General features: G+C 38.1%; 1 protein-coding gene across 1 annotated transcript in view; it reads left to right on the forward strand.

The window, feature by feature from the left end:
- The window catches only part of PCLO (piccolo presynaptic cytomatrix protein), a 382,484-nt gene that overhangs the window by 184,839 nt on the left and 179,549 nt on the right, over window positions 1–18,096 (forward strand). Inside the window, exon 6 of the mRNA XM_074869854.1 lies at window positions 327–2,341. Coding sequence (XP_074725955.1) covers window positions 327–2,341 — 2,015 coding nt within the window. The remainder of the gene's footprint in view (window positions 1–326; window positions 2,342–18,096) is intronic.

Below are 18,096 nucleotides of genomic sequence, written 5' to 3' on the forward strand. Positions count from 1 at the left end.
CCTCACCTCATTTCAGGATGATTTTTTTGTATTATTTTTCCCCTCTTTCTGTTGTTTTGTTTTCTTTTGGACAGTGTGACAAATTATTCTGGATTACACGTGTTTTTCATTTCTTCATTTTACATATGTGTTTTGCACAGAGGTGCCTGCATGTGCCTGCATGTTCAGAAATGCTGTTTCCTTCACATCTAAAGTAGATCATTAACCTGAAGATTTGCATGCAGTTTCCCCTTCCCATTTAATTCATCAAGATGGGATGACTTTCAGAATCCGCAAAGCAGCATTCTTTTGTGGGACTGGACTGTAACTTTGCCCTGTAATTTCAGGTGAGGTTATGGATTACTCAAGCAAGACTACTGGTCCTTATCCAGAGACTCGACAGGTGATTTCTGGCATCGGGCTCAGTACACCACAGTATTCCCAAGCAAGAATGGTATCATCTCTGGGATCCCAGTTTGGTGTTGGAAGTGTTTTAAGATCATCCAACGGTGTTGTTTATTCTTCAGTAGCAACTCCAATCCCATCCACATTTGCCATCACTACACAGCCTGGTTCTATTTTCAGTACAACTGTCAGAGATTTGCCTACTCTCCAAACAATTGACTCGGTGCCCTCTTTATCAACTTTGCAACAGAATCAACCACTCCCAAGATCATACAGTTTCTTGACAACAGTGGCAGCTGAAAAAGATAGTGCAATTACTGCCATCGATATGGAGACAGGGTTACCACCTCTTACTATAGAAACTATTACCACTGAGCCAACCAACTTGATACCTGCTTTAACTACAGCATCGGAAGTTTATACTGATGTAATTGAAGATGAGGTTGCCCTTCTCATTGCCCCTGAAGAAGGCAAACAGCAGCAGCTTGATTTGGAGCGTGAACTTCTTGAGCTTGAGAAAATTAAGCAGCAGCGCTTTGCAGAAGAGCTGGAATGGGAACGTCAGGAAATTCAAAGATTTAGGGAACAAGAAAAATTTATGGTGCAAAAAAAGCTTGAGGAGTTGCAATCCATGAAACATCATCTCTTATTTCAGCAAGAGGAGGAACGACAAGCTCAGTTTATGATGAGGCAAGAGACATTAGCCCAGCAGCAGTTGCAACTTGAACAATTCCAACAACTTCAACAACAGCTCCACCAACAGTTAGAGGAGCAAAAAATTCGTCAGATATATCAGTATGGTTATGACCCTTCAGGAACTGGCTCACCACAAACTACCACAGATCAAACACTTTTGGAAGGACAGTATGCAACCACAGAAAATGGCCAGTTTTGGCCTACTGATGATGCAACCACTACGGCTTCAGGAGTGCTGGGTATTGAAATTCCACAAAGCCAAACGTGGTACACAGTTCAGTCTGATGGCATTACCCAATACATACCTAGGTCTGGTATTCTAAGCTCTGTTTCAGAAATGTCTCTTAAGGATATTGATGTTAGAGAGGAGAAGCAATTGAAAAAGAGAAGTTCTATGCCAAAATTACGTGGTCCATATGAGGAGCTTGAGGAGACCCTGGAAGAAGAGCCCCGATGCTTCAAAAAGATAGTGGACAGCGGAGTGCAAACTGATGATGAAGATGGAGCAGACAGAGGTTACACAAGCAGGAGACGGAGAACTAAGAAGAGTGTTGATACAAGTGTTCAGACAGATGATGAAGATCAAGATGAATGGGATCTTTCTAGCAGATCTAGAAGGAAGCCTCGTGTAGGGAAATACAGTGAGAGTACCACTGAGGCAGACAAAGCTAAACAATTCTCCAAAGTATCTAGTATTGCAGTTCAGACAGTGGCAGAGATTTCAGTACAAACAGAACCTGTAGGAACAATAAGAACACCTTCAATCAGGGCCCGATTGGATGCTAAGGTTGAAATTATAAAACACATTTCAGCTCCAGAAAAGACTTATAAAGGAGAAAGTTTGGGATGTCAAACAGAGACAGAGTCAGATACTCAGAGTCCCCAATATCTGTCAGCTTCATCTCCTCAGAAAGATAAAAAACGCCCAACACCATTAGAGATAGGATACTCATCCCACCTTCGTCCAGACTCCACATTGCAGGTAGTCCCCTCCCCTCCCAAATCTCCCAAAGTTCTCTATTCACCCATTTCACCTGTTTCACCAAGCAAAGTTATAGAGTCAGCATTTGTACCCTATGAAAAACCCATCACTGATGACATCAGCCCTCAGAAGATGCTGCATGCTGACATTGCCAAGGTTCCTCCATCAAGCCCAAAGGCGGCAAAGATGATGCAACGCTCTATGTCTGATCCTAAGCCCCTGAGTCCCACAGCAGAAGACAGTTCCAGAGCTCAGTTTCAGTACACTGAGGGTTTCATGGTAAGAAGTATTTGCTTTCTTTTTTTTTTTTTTTAAAAAATATGCAATTCTACAGCTATCAGTACAGCATGAGGGCTGACACACTCATTTGCAATACCTGTGTATGTAGTCTTTCTGCACACCTTGCTGAAAAGTCCCAAGGAATGTCTGCTGTCTAAAGCAATGGTTATTCGCTTCATTGCTTTGCCTGGAAATAGAGGAATCCACATTACAGTCTTACTAAGATTCAGAAAAAACCACACCAAATTATTATTCAGAATTTTGAAGACACTTTGTGTCTTACATAGCAATTAATTGCCAATATAGTGGGTACTGCCAATTCTTCAGAAAATTAAAAGCATTTTCTTTCCAATCATACAACACCCAGCTCTTGTGGCACAGTCTGTAGTGCATTTACCTTGAAATTACTGCATGTGCCTTCTGAGAGGCAGCTAACACCTTAGTTATCTGTCCTTTTTGACGCCCGTGAGGTTTCTTGGCCATTTGTGATTCTGTGGGTAATCTTGTGTCCCAATGTGTACATCTTTTATCTCTCCCAGACCAAAAGGACTCATATCACAAATCCATTTTCTGGTTTGGTGTTTTTTTTTTTTTTTTGGATAAGGACAATTATCAGGAAGTTATGCATATATTGAGGGCTGTGTTTCATGGGGTCAGAGGAGGCAATTTTGAATAAGGCTGACATCACCAGGATTAAAATTTTTAATTTCTGCAGTATTCCTTTTCCTTGAGCAGTAAGATTTCTGATTTGGGAATCAGTCTGTTATTTATGAATAAGAGGAAGAAGTCTTGGCTAAAAAAAATGCATTTATAATTTAACATGCTCTTGGTTGTCCTTTTGTCCGAATCCATTGTCTTCTGTCAGTTGCAGGGTCAGTATCTTATTTGGCAGAGCTGTGGAAGAGTTGCCATCCGAGTTCTTCAGCAATTTTTATCTCTTATGTTCAGTTATCTGTGAATACATGAGTGATTAGTACAGGCTGGAAAGAATAAAGAGAGTTTGTTCTCTATGTTTGATAATTTGTGGTGGCTTTCAAGTGCAGAATTATCTGGTTATGCCCTCCAAGGCTCCCACTGTAAGCAGTTTTTGCAGCTTTGTGTATTTGTGTGGATATTAAATGCTTCCTATGCTGTTACTGCTTGGAAAATGGTACTTGGAAGTTTGAAGGGAAAACCATAGTCGTGGCATTGGCACTCTATATCAACGTCATTCCCTAATGCACGATTAGCACAGTGGGGACACTAGCACGAGCAGTAAAGTTTCATGTAGAGGGTTTGGAACAGCACCTTAAAGAATGGCACTCATGAGTTAGAAAGTCTAGGGTTTTGCTAGATATTGGAGAGCAGGTATAATATTGTAAAATAACTGTCAGTGTAGTGAAACTATTATTGAGGACAAATTATTTAGTTCACTTAGTTCCTAGATACATTTATATTCGATATGAATTATATACTTTGTATGATGGATGATAAATTCTATAAACAGCTGATTGTTTAAAGGTCTTTAGAGTAGAGTTTGAACACACACAGTATTCATTAATGACACATGGAAACAAAGGGCTTTTACATAATTGTTATTTTTTAACCATATGTTTATTGCCAATTTGCCTTGAGCCCAAACAGTAATGAGCTATATTGTTCTTATTAGCATGCACCCATCAAGCAGCAACTAGCCCATGTCTCAAAGTACTTACAGTCTAGATAAGTGAGGTGGACATTTTTATGGAACATGGGGTGCAAGTAGACAAGTGCAAGGAAAGTAAAAAACTTCCATGAATATCAAGTGGGCTGCACTCTCTCATGTCGCTTATGGTGAGGAAACTGCTCTGTATCCTCCCATGACCACCATGGCTGCTTTCAGCTCTCATATTATGTCAATCATTAAGTCTGCTACACCCTCTCTTTCTGATAGAGTTTTGTTAATTAAGTATCTGAGGTTCAGTTAGCTTAGGCTGGGATCAGGTACATGAAATTTAAAGGAGGAAAAGAGATATATGACAAAAAAATAAAATATTTAGAGTGTCACTTACAGAAGGTAATCTAGTGACCTCATCAGCATCTGGAAATATGGGTATAAATTTCTTTTGCAGTTGCTATATCAGTTTCAGTTCTCAATTACTCATTCCAGTTATGTTGTGAAGGAGGGATCTGCACTATAAGTTCTAAATATTCTCCTAGTTTCCACAAGACTTATAGTATTCTCTCTGGCACATCTATGTATGTATGTACCATCTGAGAACCTCGCTTTAGGACTGCAGCATCTTGGAAGCACGGGAAAGAAGAGTGGACAGTGATTTGTTCTTTTGTACCTTCTGTCAGACTCAAAAGTTCTTCCTGAAAAGTTACATGCACACAGTGTCACTGCTGACAAAGTGTAAACCTTGTTGACGTTTTTTCAACTATAGAACTGTGTTGTTATAGCAACATATCATTGTTGTACTTGAGTTTAAATACATTTTTGGGTTGCTTTTGGATTATCCTGCTAAGTGAGAAAGTCAGATGTTTCCTCAACATTAAAATATTTTTGGCACTGGGACTGGTTTTTATTCTTTGTACAGTGCCCACAACATCTGAAGTCCTTGTCTGTTAATTCTCTGTGCTTCCTGACTGGAGAGCTTCTAATTGCCTAATTATAAAAAGGGAAAGGCAGAAGGGATCAGGTATGTCATTCAAAACAATGAAATTCAGTTCAGAAGAACTTGTGAAACAGCTCACTCTGGAAAAGAGAATTTACTAGAGCTGAACATAAAAGAATAAAATGGAAATGAAAGATTGATCTTTCACTACCTTAAGGAAATGGAGTGAATATTTTTTGCAAGGATGAATATCCCATCATTTTTTTAATAGTTCTTGTTTCAGGGTTAGTCTTTGTCTGCATTCATAAACATTGCAGGTAAAAAGGGTGTTCATGTGTTCATGTATATGTTTCACAGGCTTCTTTTTATGACAGTTCATCAAAAAAGTTGATCCTTGTGCAATCAGTGGGACTAAAAGGGTAAGAATAAAATTGGTCTCTTTCTAAGGATTACAATGAAATGATACCTTGTCCTTCAGGCAATGCACTTTCATTATTCATGTACTTCTTCCATTGAAAAATATATTTATTACAACATCTCAAGAAAAAGGATTATGGAGACGGAGATGATTAAATTATGTCTCTATGTTTTAGAACTGCTGCTTTAAATGTAATTTTATTCTTTCATGCACCTTTTATAGGAAGTTATTACAGAGTTTTATCTAACCTAGTACAAGTGAAAGGCTGAAAAATAACTTGGCAGCTTATCACATAATTATAAGTATCCAGATAATATTGCTTTCAGTGATGGCACATTTAATTTTCAGATAACAAGTTATATGTTTACATTACATTTTCATTTACTGTCTATCATGGTCATTGCCTCTATATGAACACTTGAATGAACATAGATGGTGGCTTCCTATTAATCCAAAGTATGGCTTTCCATTGTGTTCCATTTTGCAGTTCTTATGTGCTGTACATTTCTGTGATATATATTAGTAATCAAGTGTAGCTGTGTCAAGGAAAAATTGTGAGCTGTAGGTTGTCAGCACCAAAAAAAGTTGTGGAAGCCACCCCTCTGGAATTGATACTTTACAAAGATGCCTCGTTTTCTTGTTTTGTGAGCTTTGTGCCACTTGAGCTCCCAATGGCAATGAGCTCCACAACATTGACTGATAGATTGCCCCGCAGTCCAGCATGGTAGGATTCCACAGAGTGAAAGCCACAGGACACCGAGAAGTGTTAGTGGAGTGGAGATTGAAATTCATCCATTCAGCAGCAACAGAAAATTGTGACTACCGGTGTAGTTTAATAAATAAATAGCTTTATACAAGTGCATGACAGAATCAAGTCACATGCCAGTCACAGTGAAGTTTGGCACTTGTACACACTGCATATGTGTAATCAAAGGTGGAAGTTGTCTTCCTTTTGCTTTTGGATGCAAGATGCCTGCTCCACTAAACTGAAGTAAATGGCAAAAGATCTCACACATGAACCGTGACACACATAGAACATCTACAACTAAGCAGTGCGTAAAGACTCAGCAAAAGTGTTTGTATTAGTGAAACTGATGCAAAGACACATCTGTCAACAGACTGTCAGCTTCAGGGTAGAAACTGTACATTTAAGCTTCAACACTTAGAACAAATTATATCGATCTGTTTATTAAGAGAGTTAACAGACTTTCTCAAATTTTTCATCTGATGTGAGCTGCTGCAATGGTAAGGCAAATGTAATTCAAATCTGTATACTGTAGTAAAAAAATAGAATGATTTCAAACAAAATGCCAAAAGATTGTTTCTTTATTTAGGTAAGAGTTGCAGGACTTCATCTGTTGCTGTAGTAAGAGCGGAAGTGATTTTATACTGATTTTTAAAATGTAGATTTCCTTAAATGGCATAAATTTAAAAGTTAATGAAAACAAAGCACATTAATCTGTGTTTTATCTTCCATGGTATTCTAAAGTTTTCAAGTTTAAAACTGAAGGTTAGGACTTCAATGATTTGGGCTGCCCTTTGCTGTGTCAGACCTGCTGTATATCTGGGCACTGAAGAGGGGAAACAGGGTAGTTGCTCCCGGTAAAATTAAAACCTTCCATATATTATATCCATGATAGTTTACTTGTTTATTCAGGACTATGGTAATCACCAGAGTTGTATGACAGTGAGGAATGTTCTGCTTTGGTAATGAATAAAGAGTAGGGATAAGTACCTGTTTTGGGGTTGGGCATTTCTGTTTGTTTACCTTCCTCAGAAGCAGGGAGTAGGTTCTTTCTTAGTGGCATGCCAGAATTTCAGGTAACAGTTTTCTGCTATTGATGGAGCACAGGACATTGGTGTTTCCCTTGGTTTCTTGTCATATGGGCCTAATTCCAGCTGAAAGGTGTTGGTACTTTGTTATAGCTTTTATACTTATTGTAAAATATTCAGAAGTGTTTTGTGGTCTGAGAAAAAAGTGGTCACATGTTTGTAACTGCAAAAGGCTTAATTCAGTGACTTTAAATTTCCATTTTAGTCCTGTGGACTTTCCCCTAGTCTGGGAAAAAAAAAGAAGAACATTTTGTTTTCTGTAAAAATTATATTTCAATATAAAGGAGCCATTACCTTTTGCAGAAACAGGTGTTATTTGCATGTAAGTAAAAACAGGTGTTGAGTGAGGAACCATCTTTAGTAGTATGATTTTAGAGTAACCTAGATTGAAAGTGCAAGGGTTTTTTTCCTTTGCTTCTGAGTGATGCCTGTGGGCTGTGCTTTAATGAAACACTTCTTCAGGCACTGGTGACAACTGGTCCTTCATTTTGGCCATGCATAACTAGTCTTAAAGAACAGTCTGGGAGCAGCCTGATTTGCATGATTCATATAGTTTGCATGCAGTTTGTGAACTGCATACCTGGGTCTGCCTGATGGTATGTTACCACAGTTAGCAATAGGCTGTGACCAGGTCTGATTAGGCACACAGGTTCCTGCATCCATGAAGAGCCCCCTGCAGCTTCACATGAGGCTGGTTCATTGCTTATGGACAGGACATCTTATTTTGAGACTGAATTCAGGCCAGCAATCCAGAGGAGGTGTACATGTACCTACTGAGTTCCTTTTGTGCTTGAATATCAAGTCACACACTCTTCTGTGTGTTTCAAACAAGTTCACTGGGAACAGGGTTGAAAAGAGGATCTCACTCATCTCTAGAAACATTTCTAGACAATCTTATCCCTCTCTAAATAGTAAAAAGGATTTGCCTATTGTCTCCTTTAACTATGTGAGTTTAGCTAGATTTAAGATTACTTTTTCCACTAGTGGTCTGAATTATTTACAATTTAGAGTCCTGTTAACATTTCAAGCTACTGCTTCCTGTGCTGTGTTTGAAATCCTTTGAAATAACATTTATGAGACTCAAATGAGGCATCTTTTTTCCATCTGTCAGATCTTCAAAACAGAGACTACCCCACATTTGGTCAACATATCATATAAACATTATTTTCTAAAGCACATTTAAGTAGGTCAGCCTGTCTTGCCTGACACTTTTAAATCAGTTGATTTCACACCTTCTCTATTCAACCAAGGGACATTGATGCATAATAGAAAATTATTACAGTATACACTCTTTTGCTTTTCAAAGGGAACCCTTAACAATCTTTTATAAAGCATGAGACTTATGGCAGAGTTGACAAAAAGCCAGGTATTCTGTCACTTGGGTCTTTTCTCACCTGCTGTCAGCTTATCCATCTTCCTCTTAAGTCAGCTCTTACACACACATGAAAAAAATGCCACTGGCCACAAATCCCATCCCTCACTCTTTTATCTTCCATAAAAGACAAAGAATGGAGGTACAATAATATCTTTCCACTTATTTCCAGATTACTTGCTTTTTTGGTTATCCATTTTAGGAATACTTTGAGGTTTGGGTGTGGAGAGAGGCCAATATCATGTTCCCTTCTTTAAAGTAGTAAGTACAGACTATAAATGTATACAGCAGAACCAAGCAGGCACAGAATGACAGAGGGGCACATACCAACTAGTAAGTTTTAGCCTACTTCAGCTCTGTTTTGCCTCAGGCTTTCATCTCTTGTCAAGCCATGGATTACTGTAGTTAGTCTGAATAAGTGGTAGGAGGGTAAAATTTCTACTAGTGTAATTGCCTGACTAAACTCAAAAGTGAGTTTCTTTCACATGTTCTGCTGATAAGTTTGGCTTACTGCATTTTATTCTGTCCACTTTTTTATGAGCAACTATGACTAAGGCACAGGAAAATCATATTCTACTGAGCATATGAGCATACATTCTCCAAAAGGATCAATGTCTATAAAATCTTCCCTAGAAAGGAAGCACTGACTGTGCTATGTTACCAAGTTGTTCGGTACAATAAAAGCAGAACAGTAGATCAAAGTAGCTGATGCTGATGCACGTATACTCTGTTGTTGTCAGTCATTGGTTTGGTCATTGGTTTGGACTGGTTTTCCCTAATGGAATTTGAGCACATTTGAGATAGACTTAGGATGGAGCTTCCTATTTAGTTTTCTCCAGAAGGAATCTAGACTGAATGCATTAAAACCTCCCTGCAAACTGTAACAATGTGTACTAACTAGAGAAAACCAATTTGTTCTTGTTAAAGTAGTCAAAACTTAATGTCATAACAAAATGCAAGCTTTAATTCCAACACTTTTTCCCATAATTTCGTTAAAATATTTTTAAGTTTGTAAAATATTGTCTTGATCAACCAAATGTGATTAAATGTTGCTTGGAAGTGATCCAATACTGGCAAAAATCTATGATAGGTCCTATATGAAGATTACTAAAAAGAAACCCAGAACCACAGTACACCCAAGCCTTATGATCAGATATAATTAAATACAACAAAATATTCAGAACAGTAAAAATATGTTCTGTATGTGTCTTCATTCTCCACTATGTGAATGGTGACCTTTCTTCTGCATATGAGCCCTCTAGGATGCTTCTTTAACACAAATCAGTGCATTTAAAATTCTCCCTGGTTTTTTGAGTTTGGGTTTGGGTTTTTTTAGAAACCCTTCTAGGCATGCTAGTATTGAGATAATTATTCTGTGCAATCAATTCCTTAGAATGGAGTGCATCTCCATTAAATTCTGATACCTGGGCATACTTTCTCCAGGGACATACTTATCCCTGGAGTTTAATTTATTTTTAGCATATGAGCTACTAAAAATTTCAAAACTCTACATTTTCCCTTAAAGAAAAATATGAAAAATATCTGCAGAGCTAGATACACCCCATATGATCACCCCAAAAAATAAAAATAAAAGAAGGATGAAATTAAGGTAGCCAGTAATTTTTGGGCTAGATGTGTGTTGTTAATACTCATTGCTGCATTATTAACTTCATAAATCATCTACCAGCGCTCTGAAGTTTCACCTCTCATCTCTAGAAATACAGGCTAGGCCAGATTCTCTTGTGCTACCAGTGTTTCAAATTGCAATGTGGGCTAATAACACCTAACAGGTATTTTGGATTTTAAATTAATAAGACTTGACTACTTTAGAACTAACTTTACCTTGGTTTTGATCCTCAAAAAATCCTTCTATCCATGCACTGGTTTTCTGAGTCAGTGATTTCATATTAAAAATAATTTGTTGAGATAAATAACTGTATTTACAGTTATAAATTAAACTAGGTGTAGGCATATGGGTTTACAGATTGATGCTGAAAATCAAAGTAGTATGAAATATTGAGACAAATAGTCCCTTGTACTTTACTTTCTTACTCCAGCACAATGTTATTTATTGATAAACTAAAGTTTTTGCAATTACTATTTTCTAATAGAAGTTTATTTTCCATCTGCCAGCTGGAAGTAGATATCTTAGGTCAAGTTGGTCACTGTCAAACTGGAAGGCAGTTTTAAGTGAGTCAAAGAAGAAAGAGTTTGTCATAGGCTTGACTCTTTAATAATTCAGTTGCAATTTAGAGTATGGAGAAAGCACTCATATAGCATTTTTAGATCAATATAGGAAACACAGTTACTTTGGAAAGCAGAACTGTAATTCAGGGCAGTGTCCCAAAATCAAATTCAGTAATGATAAAGATACCACAGGTACAAATGAAAAATACATATTCAGAAATACAGCTGTTTAGGTGATATTGGTACTGAAAATGTTCCGGTGTAGTAGCAAAAGTTTAGACTTAATATGACTTAAAAATATGAAGTGCTTGCAAAAAGGTAGCAGTGTTCCTGGGAAATGCTGACAACTTGTGCATGTGTAAGATATGTGTTGAAATTTTTCTATTCAGTGGTTGGTGAGACTTCAGCTATAATACTACATGCAGTTTAGGTCAGCACCACTTAAGAGTTAGTGAAACCAAAAAAAATCAAAGTTGAACAAAAGAGAAATCATAAAAGATTTAGACAACAAGACATAGGTTGAAAGGCTGAAGAATCTGGCTGTGTTGATCTAGAAAGAAGACCAAAGTTGGACAAAATAGCAGTCTTTCACTGTGTTAAACATCATTGTAAATAGGACAGCTACTAAACACTCTTCATGTCCAGTAGAGGCAGGAAATGGATTATCTCAATTTGTGGCCTGGGATATGTTGTAGATATGAACACAAACTTTATAACTGCAATAGCACAAAAGCCTTAGAATCAGTATATTTGAGTGAAACTGTGTTATATCTGAATATTTGGAATAACGTAAAGGGATAGATAGCCTACATGAGTGATTTCCCTTCCAAGTCAAGAATATCTCGAGCAGTATGAATAATAGCATTATCTTTAAAAGTTGAATTCCAAAATTAAATACAACTTTCTTTAGTATTCATGGCTCTTCTTACACATTATCATCCACATGTTAGTTGGTATTGATACAGCATTTGTCACAGACTACTCGAGTAAACTAACCACTCAGACTATATAGGGCTCTTTCTATAATCTGAATGACCTCAGTGATACAGTCTTCATTTAAAAGATAGGAAGCTGAGACAAATAAAATACTCCATAAAGTCCATAATCAAATAGCCTAAATGCCACCTGTCTTGTTCCTTCTGTCCCTTAGCTGAAGTGGCATTTATTTGCCATTTTACTTTCCTCTCTTTACATTTGTCTTCTGACACCTAGAGAGGTCTAGCATCTTCCTTGACTGACAGAAGGACATAGGCTACCTAGTTAAGATATGAAGGTTTGGAAAGATCATGTTTAATGTTAGATATTGGTGGTGTGAAATCACACCTGACCTGGTCACTGTAGATTCCAGTAACAGTCTGCAGGCAGAAGTATTCCAAGGGAACAACAGTTCCTGTACTTACTTTATATTTATACTTTAAATTATGATCAATCCCACCCATTTCTCCATTGACTACAAAGACATTGTAGATGACAGACTACTTTTGTTCAGGTGAATCCCATGGTCTCTTGAGAAGCCTGTCTTTGGAGTCTTCTGTGTTTTCACTTCCTGCTTTTTCTGTGATTAAAACCAGTGGGTTATTTGCTCATGTACTAGTTTCCTTTTATCAATTCTGCACAGCAAAAGTTATGATTCAGTCAAAGTTAGGATTAGAAATTGTTTTCTAGGTGCCAAAGCTCAATTAAAAAAAACAAAACAAAACAAAACAAAACACGTTCATTTGTTCATTTAATTCACTGAAATGTCATTTAAAGAAACAGTTTTCTAATAGCTTCCAGTTTCTCTGAGCATGCTTTTAAGGTGAATGGCTGCTGACAGATGGGCATCATAGTGCAGACAAAACTCTTATTTACAGAACAAGGTTGGCTTTGTTGACACCAATTCAGACTTTCAGAAGCTATCCTGTCAACAGTTCTCAAATCTGACCTGGAGAGTTGGACACTGGTAAACTTTTTCAGAAACTCAAAAAAGTGATTTACCTACTGCAGTGTCCAGGTCAGGGAGTGGAATCCTTAACAGGTTACGGTATGATAAATTCTTACAGTCTCTGCATTTAGAATGAAGATATGAGACAGAAAATAGCAGTAGCCAGTTTGCTCAGTGCTATAATGCCTAAGTCAGCCATTTAGAAACTCTAAATACAGTGTTAAGTCTGATACATTGTCACAGGATATGGCTTAGACATCTCTCTGAAACTGATGCAGAGCCTGAAATTTCTCTCTTTGTATTCCTCCTCTCCCTCTGTATGAGACTACAGAGAAAGCCTGCCTTTTGGCTCTCCTCCTCCAGAACTTCTTGCATTTTGTACAGAATGAATTCAGATCTTGGTTCAATTTCTGTTCACATTCTCCATCTGTCCATATCTTCCCTCTAATCTCCTTGCTAAACCCTGCTTCTGTTTCCCAGCCGGTCTCTCTCTGACACCTTTTCTCATCCAATCTAAGTGGTTCCTATCAAAATACAGCTTTAATATCTCACCTTACTCACTTTGCAAGCTGTTTGCTAATGCCGAATTCAGCTCAAGCATCGAATGTGCTGGTGCTCTTACACTGCCTGGCAAGCCTTTTCCCTGGTGTAGGATCATAAATGCCAAACAGGCTAAATGGGCTAGCCACTAACTGTAAGTAAAGGCAGGGTTTGAAATTAAATAACTAGTATGGAGGAAGGCCTGAAGGAGGATTAAATGCTGGGGATTTCCTCAGTGTGTGTGTGAGATGAGAGTTTAATGGTCCTGATTTCTCTAAATATAGATAACTGCTTGATATAGACAGTCAGCAGTTGCCACAGTTAAAAAGATAGTCAGGAAGTGTGATGGGCGGAGTGAATCAGAATGATAGTTACCCACCTAAAAATTAAGACTAATATAGGGAAGATTAATGTGAGACTCAGTGTTTATTTTCAACTTCTGTATAGCATTAATAAAACACAGTGACATAAGCCTCAGGAAAGCATAAGGTAGCTTGGAAGTAATATTTACTTCATAAGCTTGTGGAGCACATTTTCTGTAACCTCTTTCATAGTTGTGTTTTTGCTGTATGTGTATGATGTAAGAGGGTAACAGTAAAATAAAATAATGCTTGTTGTCTGAGTTAAAGTTACAACCAATCACTGTCTTTTTCAGAAATTTTACTGTCTGGGTTAATCACTTACATCGTATTGATACTCCTTATATGATTCCTAAATTATAATCCACAGCAGAAATATCATAGACTTCTAGGAAGAATGGAAAGGAATCAGTGACTTTGTCCTTTGCTCACTTGATCAGTGATGTAGTAGTATAGACAGTTTTATAGTAATGCCTCCAGATATTTCTTTAGGCAGTAAAAGTCATCCTTTTGACAGCAGTAGTGTAGGCTGCTCTGAGTCCTTATGTTCTTACAGCCTGTTTGAACATTACTTGTCTGAGAGAACCGTAACCCAGGCAGAGGAACCCATTTTTATCATTTTTTTCCATTTTTTCATTTGGCCCAGGAGTTCACCAAAGAAAACAAAAAGTTTTGACAATGTTATAAAATAACATTTTAACTTTATATATATATACATATTTATATATAAAAATATATGTAAAAAAGCAAATGGCTTTTCTGGAGTGTATTTTGCAAACATGACTAACAATATTTTTCGTCTCAGCAACACTGAAGTTATGAACATTTTTTACTCCATCGAAGTTTTTATTTAATAAAAATAAATATTGCAGTCCCTGCTCTTTCACACCTTCCATAGCATCTTGACAGTAAGTCCATCAGGATGTTGGTGCCTGTATTATATTTGCAAACATTAACTAGCTAAACTCAGCAATCACAGTGATGGAGAAAAGGATCACCAACAGATTATATTGGGATAGTTATGTGGGGGTCATGTAGTCCACCTTCACCTCAAAACTGGGCTAATTTCAATGTTAGATCAGATGACTAGAGGGCTTCTCCAGTTGAATTTTGAAAATCTCCAAGGATGGAGATTTGACTATCTCTTTGGGCACCCTGTTCTGGGACTTCACTGCTCTCATGGTGAAGAATGCTTAAATTCCCTTATGCAATTTGTGCCTTTTGTCCTTCACTCTGCATCTCTTAAAAGAGTCTGAGCCTGTCTTTTTGGTAATGCTGCCTTTGACAGTTGAAGACAGCAATTAGCTGTTTTTTCCAAGCTAATGAAGATCAGTTCCCTTAGCCTCTCTTCACAGAATCACAGAATTGTAGAATTGTTTAGGGTAGACGAGACCTTTAAGATCATCGAGTCTAACTGTTAACCCAACACTGCCAAGTCCACCACTAAATATGTCCCTAAGTGCCACATCTACACATCTTTTATATACCTCTAGGGATGGTTACTCAACCACTTCCCTGAGTATCCTGTTCCAGTACCTGACAATCCTTTTGGTGAATAATTTTTTCCTAGTATCCAGTCTGAACTTGAGGCCATTTCCTCTTGTCCTACCACTTGTTATTTGGGAGAAGAGACCGATGTCCAACTCACTACAACCTTCTTTCAGGTAGTTATCGAGAGCAATAAGGTCTCCCCTGAGCATCCTTTTCTCCAGACTAAACAACTCCAGTTCCCTCAGTCACTCCTCCTAAGACTTGTGCTCCAGACCCTTCACCAGCTTCATTGCTATTCTTTGGACACACCCCAGTACCTCAATGTCTTTCTTGTAGGGAGGGGCCTAAAACTGAACACAGTATTTGAGTGCAGACTCACCAGTGCTGAGTACAGGGGGACAATCACTTTCCTAGTCCTGCTAGCCACACTATTTCTGATACAAGCCAGAATTCTGTTGGCCTTCTTGGCCACCTGGGCACACTGCTGGCTCATATTCAGCTGGCTATTGACCAACAACCCCAAGTCCTTTTCCACTGGGCAGCATTCCAGCGACTCTTCCCCAAGCCTATAGCTTTGTCTAGGGTTGTTGTGGCCCAGGTGCAGGATCCAGCACTGAGCCTTGCTGAACTTCATAGAATTGGCCTTGACTTACTGATCCAGCCTGTCCAGATCCCTCTGTAGAACCTTCCTACCCTCAAGAAGATCAACATTCCCACCCAACTTGGTGTCATCTGCAAACTTACTGAGGATGAAGTTGATCCCCTCATCCAGATAATTGATAAAGATATTAACAGAACTGGCCCCAATACAGAGCCCTGGGGAACCCCAGTTGTGACCGGCCACCAACTGGCTTTAACTCCATTCACCACAACTCTTTGGGCCCAGCCATCCAGCCAGTTTTTTATCCAGTGAAGAGTATGTCCATCCAAGCCATAAGCAGCCAGTGTCTCCAGGAGAATGCTGTGGGAAATGGTGTCAAAGGCTTTACTAAAGTCTTAGACAACATCCACAGCCTTTCCCTCATCCATTGAGGCTTACCTTGTCACAGAAGAAGATCAGCTTAGTCGAGCAGGACCTGCCTTTCATAAACCCATGCTGACTGGGCCTGATCACCTGGTTGTCCTGTACATGCCATGTGATGGTTCTCAAGATGATCTGCTCCATAACCTTCCCTGGCACCGAGGTCAGGCTGACAGACCTGCACTTCCCTGGATCCTCCTTCTGGCCCTTCTTGTAGATGGCTGTCACATTTGCTGACCTCCAGTCAACTGGGACCTTCACGGTTAGCCAACACTACTGATAAATGATTGAAAGTGGCTTGGTGAACACTTCTGCCAGCTCCCTCAGTACCTCTGGGTGGATCCTGTCTGTCCCCACGGACCTGTATATGTCTAAGTGGTGTAGCAGGTCACTAACCATTTCCCCTTGGATTATGGGGTCTTCATGTTGTTCCTTGTCCCTGTTTTCCAGTGCAGAGGAGTGGGTACCCAGAGAACAACTGGTCTTACTATGAAAGACTGAGGCAAAGAAGCAATTAAGTGCCTCAGCCTTTTCCTTATCATAGAACAGCCACTCTTCTCAAGCCCTGACCACCTTACTGGGCTGCACTGGGCTCTCTAGCCAGGATTTTTAATGCTTTGAGTGCATATAAAACAAGATGGGAGGAGTATGGGAACCTCTCCCAAGTCCTGCTCTGTTAGTTAGCGTTGCTGTTCTCATTAGTTCGAGTGCAGTGACACTCGAACTGCTGTACTGCTTCACTTCAGAAGCAAATTATGTTCCCTCAAGCACTTCCTGTGCAGCTGTATAAAGAAATACACAGAACAGTTCAGGAAACACTAGTCTATGCCCCCCATTAAGCTCTCAAACCCACTAATTAGGTTAGAGTAAATGGCTAGAATTTTTTTTTTGTGCAGCTAAAACCTCCTTTTTTTCTAGATTTTTTTTTTTTTGATACTCTGAAGTTCTGAGAAATCATCCTTTCATAATAAAAACTAGTATCTGTATAGAGGCATGTAATGCATAGGTGATATATAAATTCTGAGATACTAACACCTCAGTGGCTGTCATCATTATAGAGAGAAAATCTATTATAAATGTATTCTGGATTTTTAACTGATAGATTAGCCAATGCCTCTTTCATTCCCATGTTATGGAAAACTAGGCTTGAAAATAAAGATCCCCCAAATCCAGTGACAGTATTCTGTAAAGCATCTGTATAAGGGATTTCCTTCAAAAATGTGACATAGAAAGTATTACCATGTTTTATACAAAATAATAAGAAGCTACAATTGAAGAATAAGTGATGAAGCACTGCCAAAACACTTCTAAGTTACAGCACCATCCCAAATTCAAGCTGGCACTTATTAATGCCTTTTTATTTTGGAATTTCTTTGAATATGATTTTAGAATCTTAATGTTGGAATCTTTTGCACTATTTGGAAGAATTAATTTTTTAAAAATAATTTTTAAGCAAATGTCTGTATTAAAGTAGCTCTACATTTTCTTGCAGAACAGACTTTAGAACTAGAATGATTTTCACTTCTATTTCCACTTTGTTTTACAAATTCTTCAAAGATTCTTGAGGTGTATGGCCCTTGGTCTTGAAGAAATACTAAGGTTTTGCATCACTACTCAATATCGATTGCTTATAGTATGCTTAAGCAAATAATTTTGTATGCTGATGAAGATCTGTCTTTCAAATCCTGTTGAAATACAAAAGTTTGTTTATAATCCATAAATATCATATCCAATTAACAGGGGAACAATGTTTGTTAGAAGAGGTCATACATTTCATTGATTTAACTTTTAAATAATAAATATATCATAATATATCTTCATTTTAAGGCAGATAAAATTTATGATAAGTGATTAAGGTATAACTAAAGGGAAAAAAAGGGAAGTAAAAATATTGATCATAGTTTTTTCTGTCTTCTGTAATTACCTGTTTGTGTGCTTAATGTATAAGGCTAAGTATAAGGTAGAAAATAAATGAACAAGAAAATTATCATCTCATTTCCATTTCTATGCTTATTACTCCCCCCGTCATTTGCA

This window comes from Strix uralensis, chromosome 5, assembly GCF_047716275.1.
Source record: "Strix uralensis isolate ZFMK-TIS-50842 chromosome 5, bStrUra1, whole genome shotgun sequence".
NCBI lineage: Eukaryota > Metazoa > Chordata > Aves > Strigiformes > Strigidae > Strix > Strix uralensis.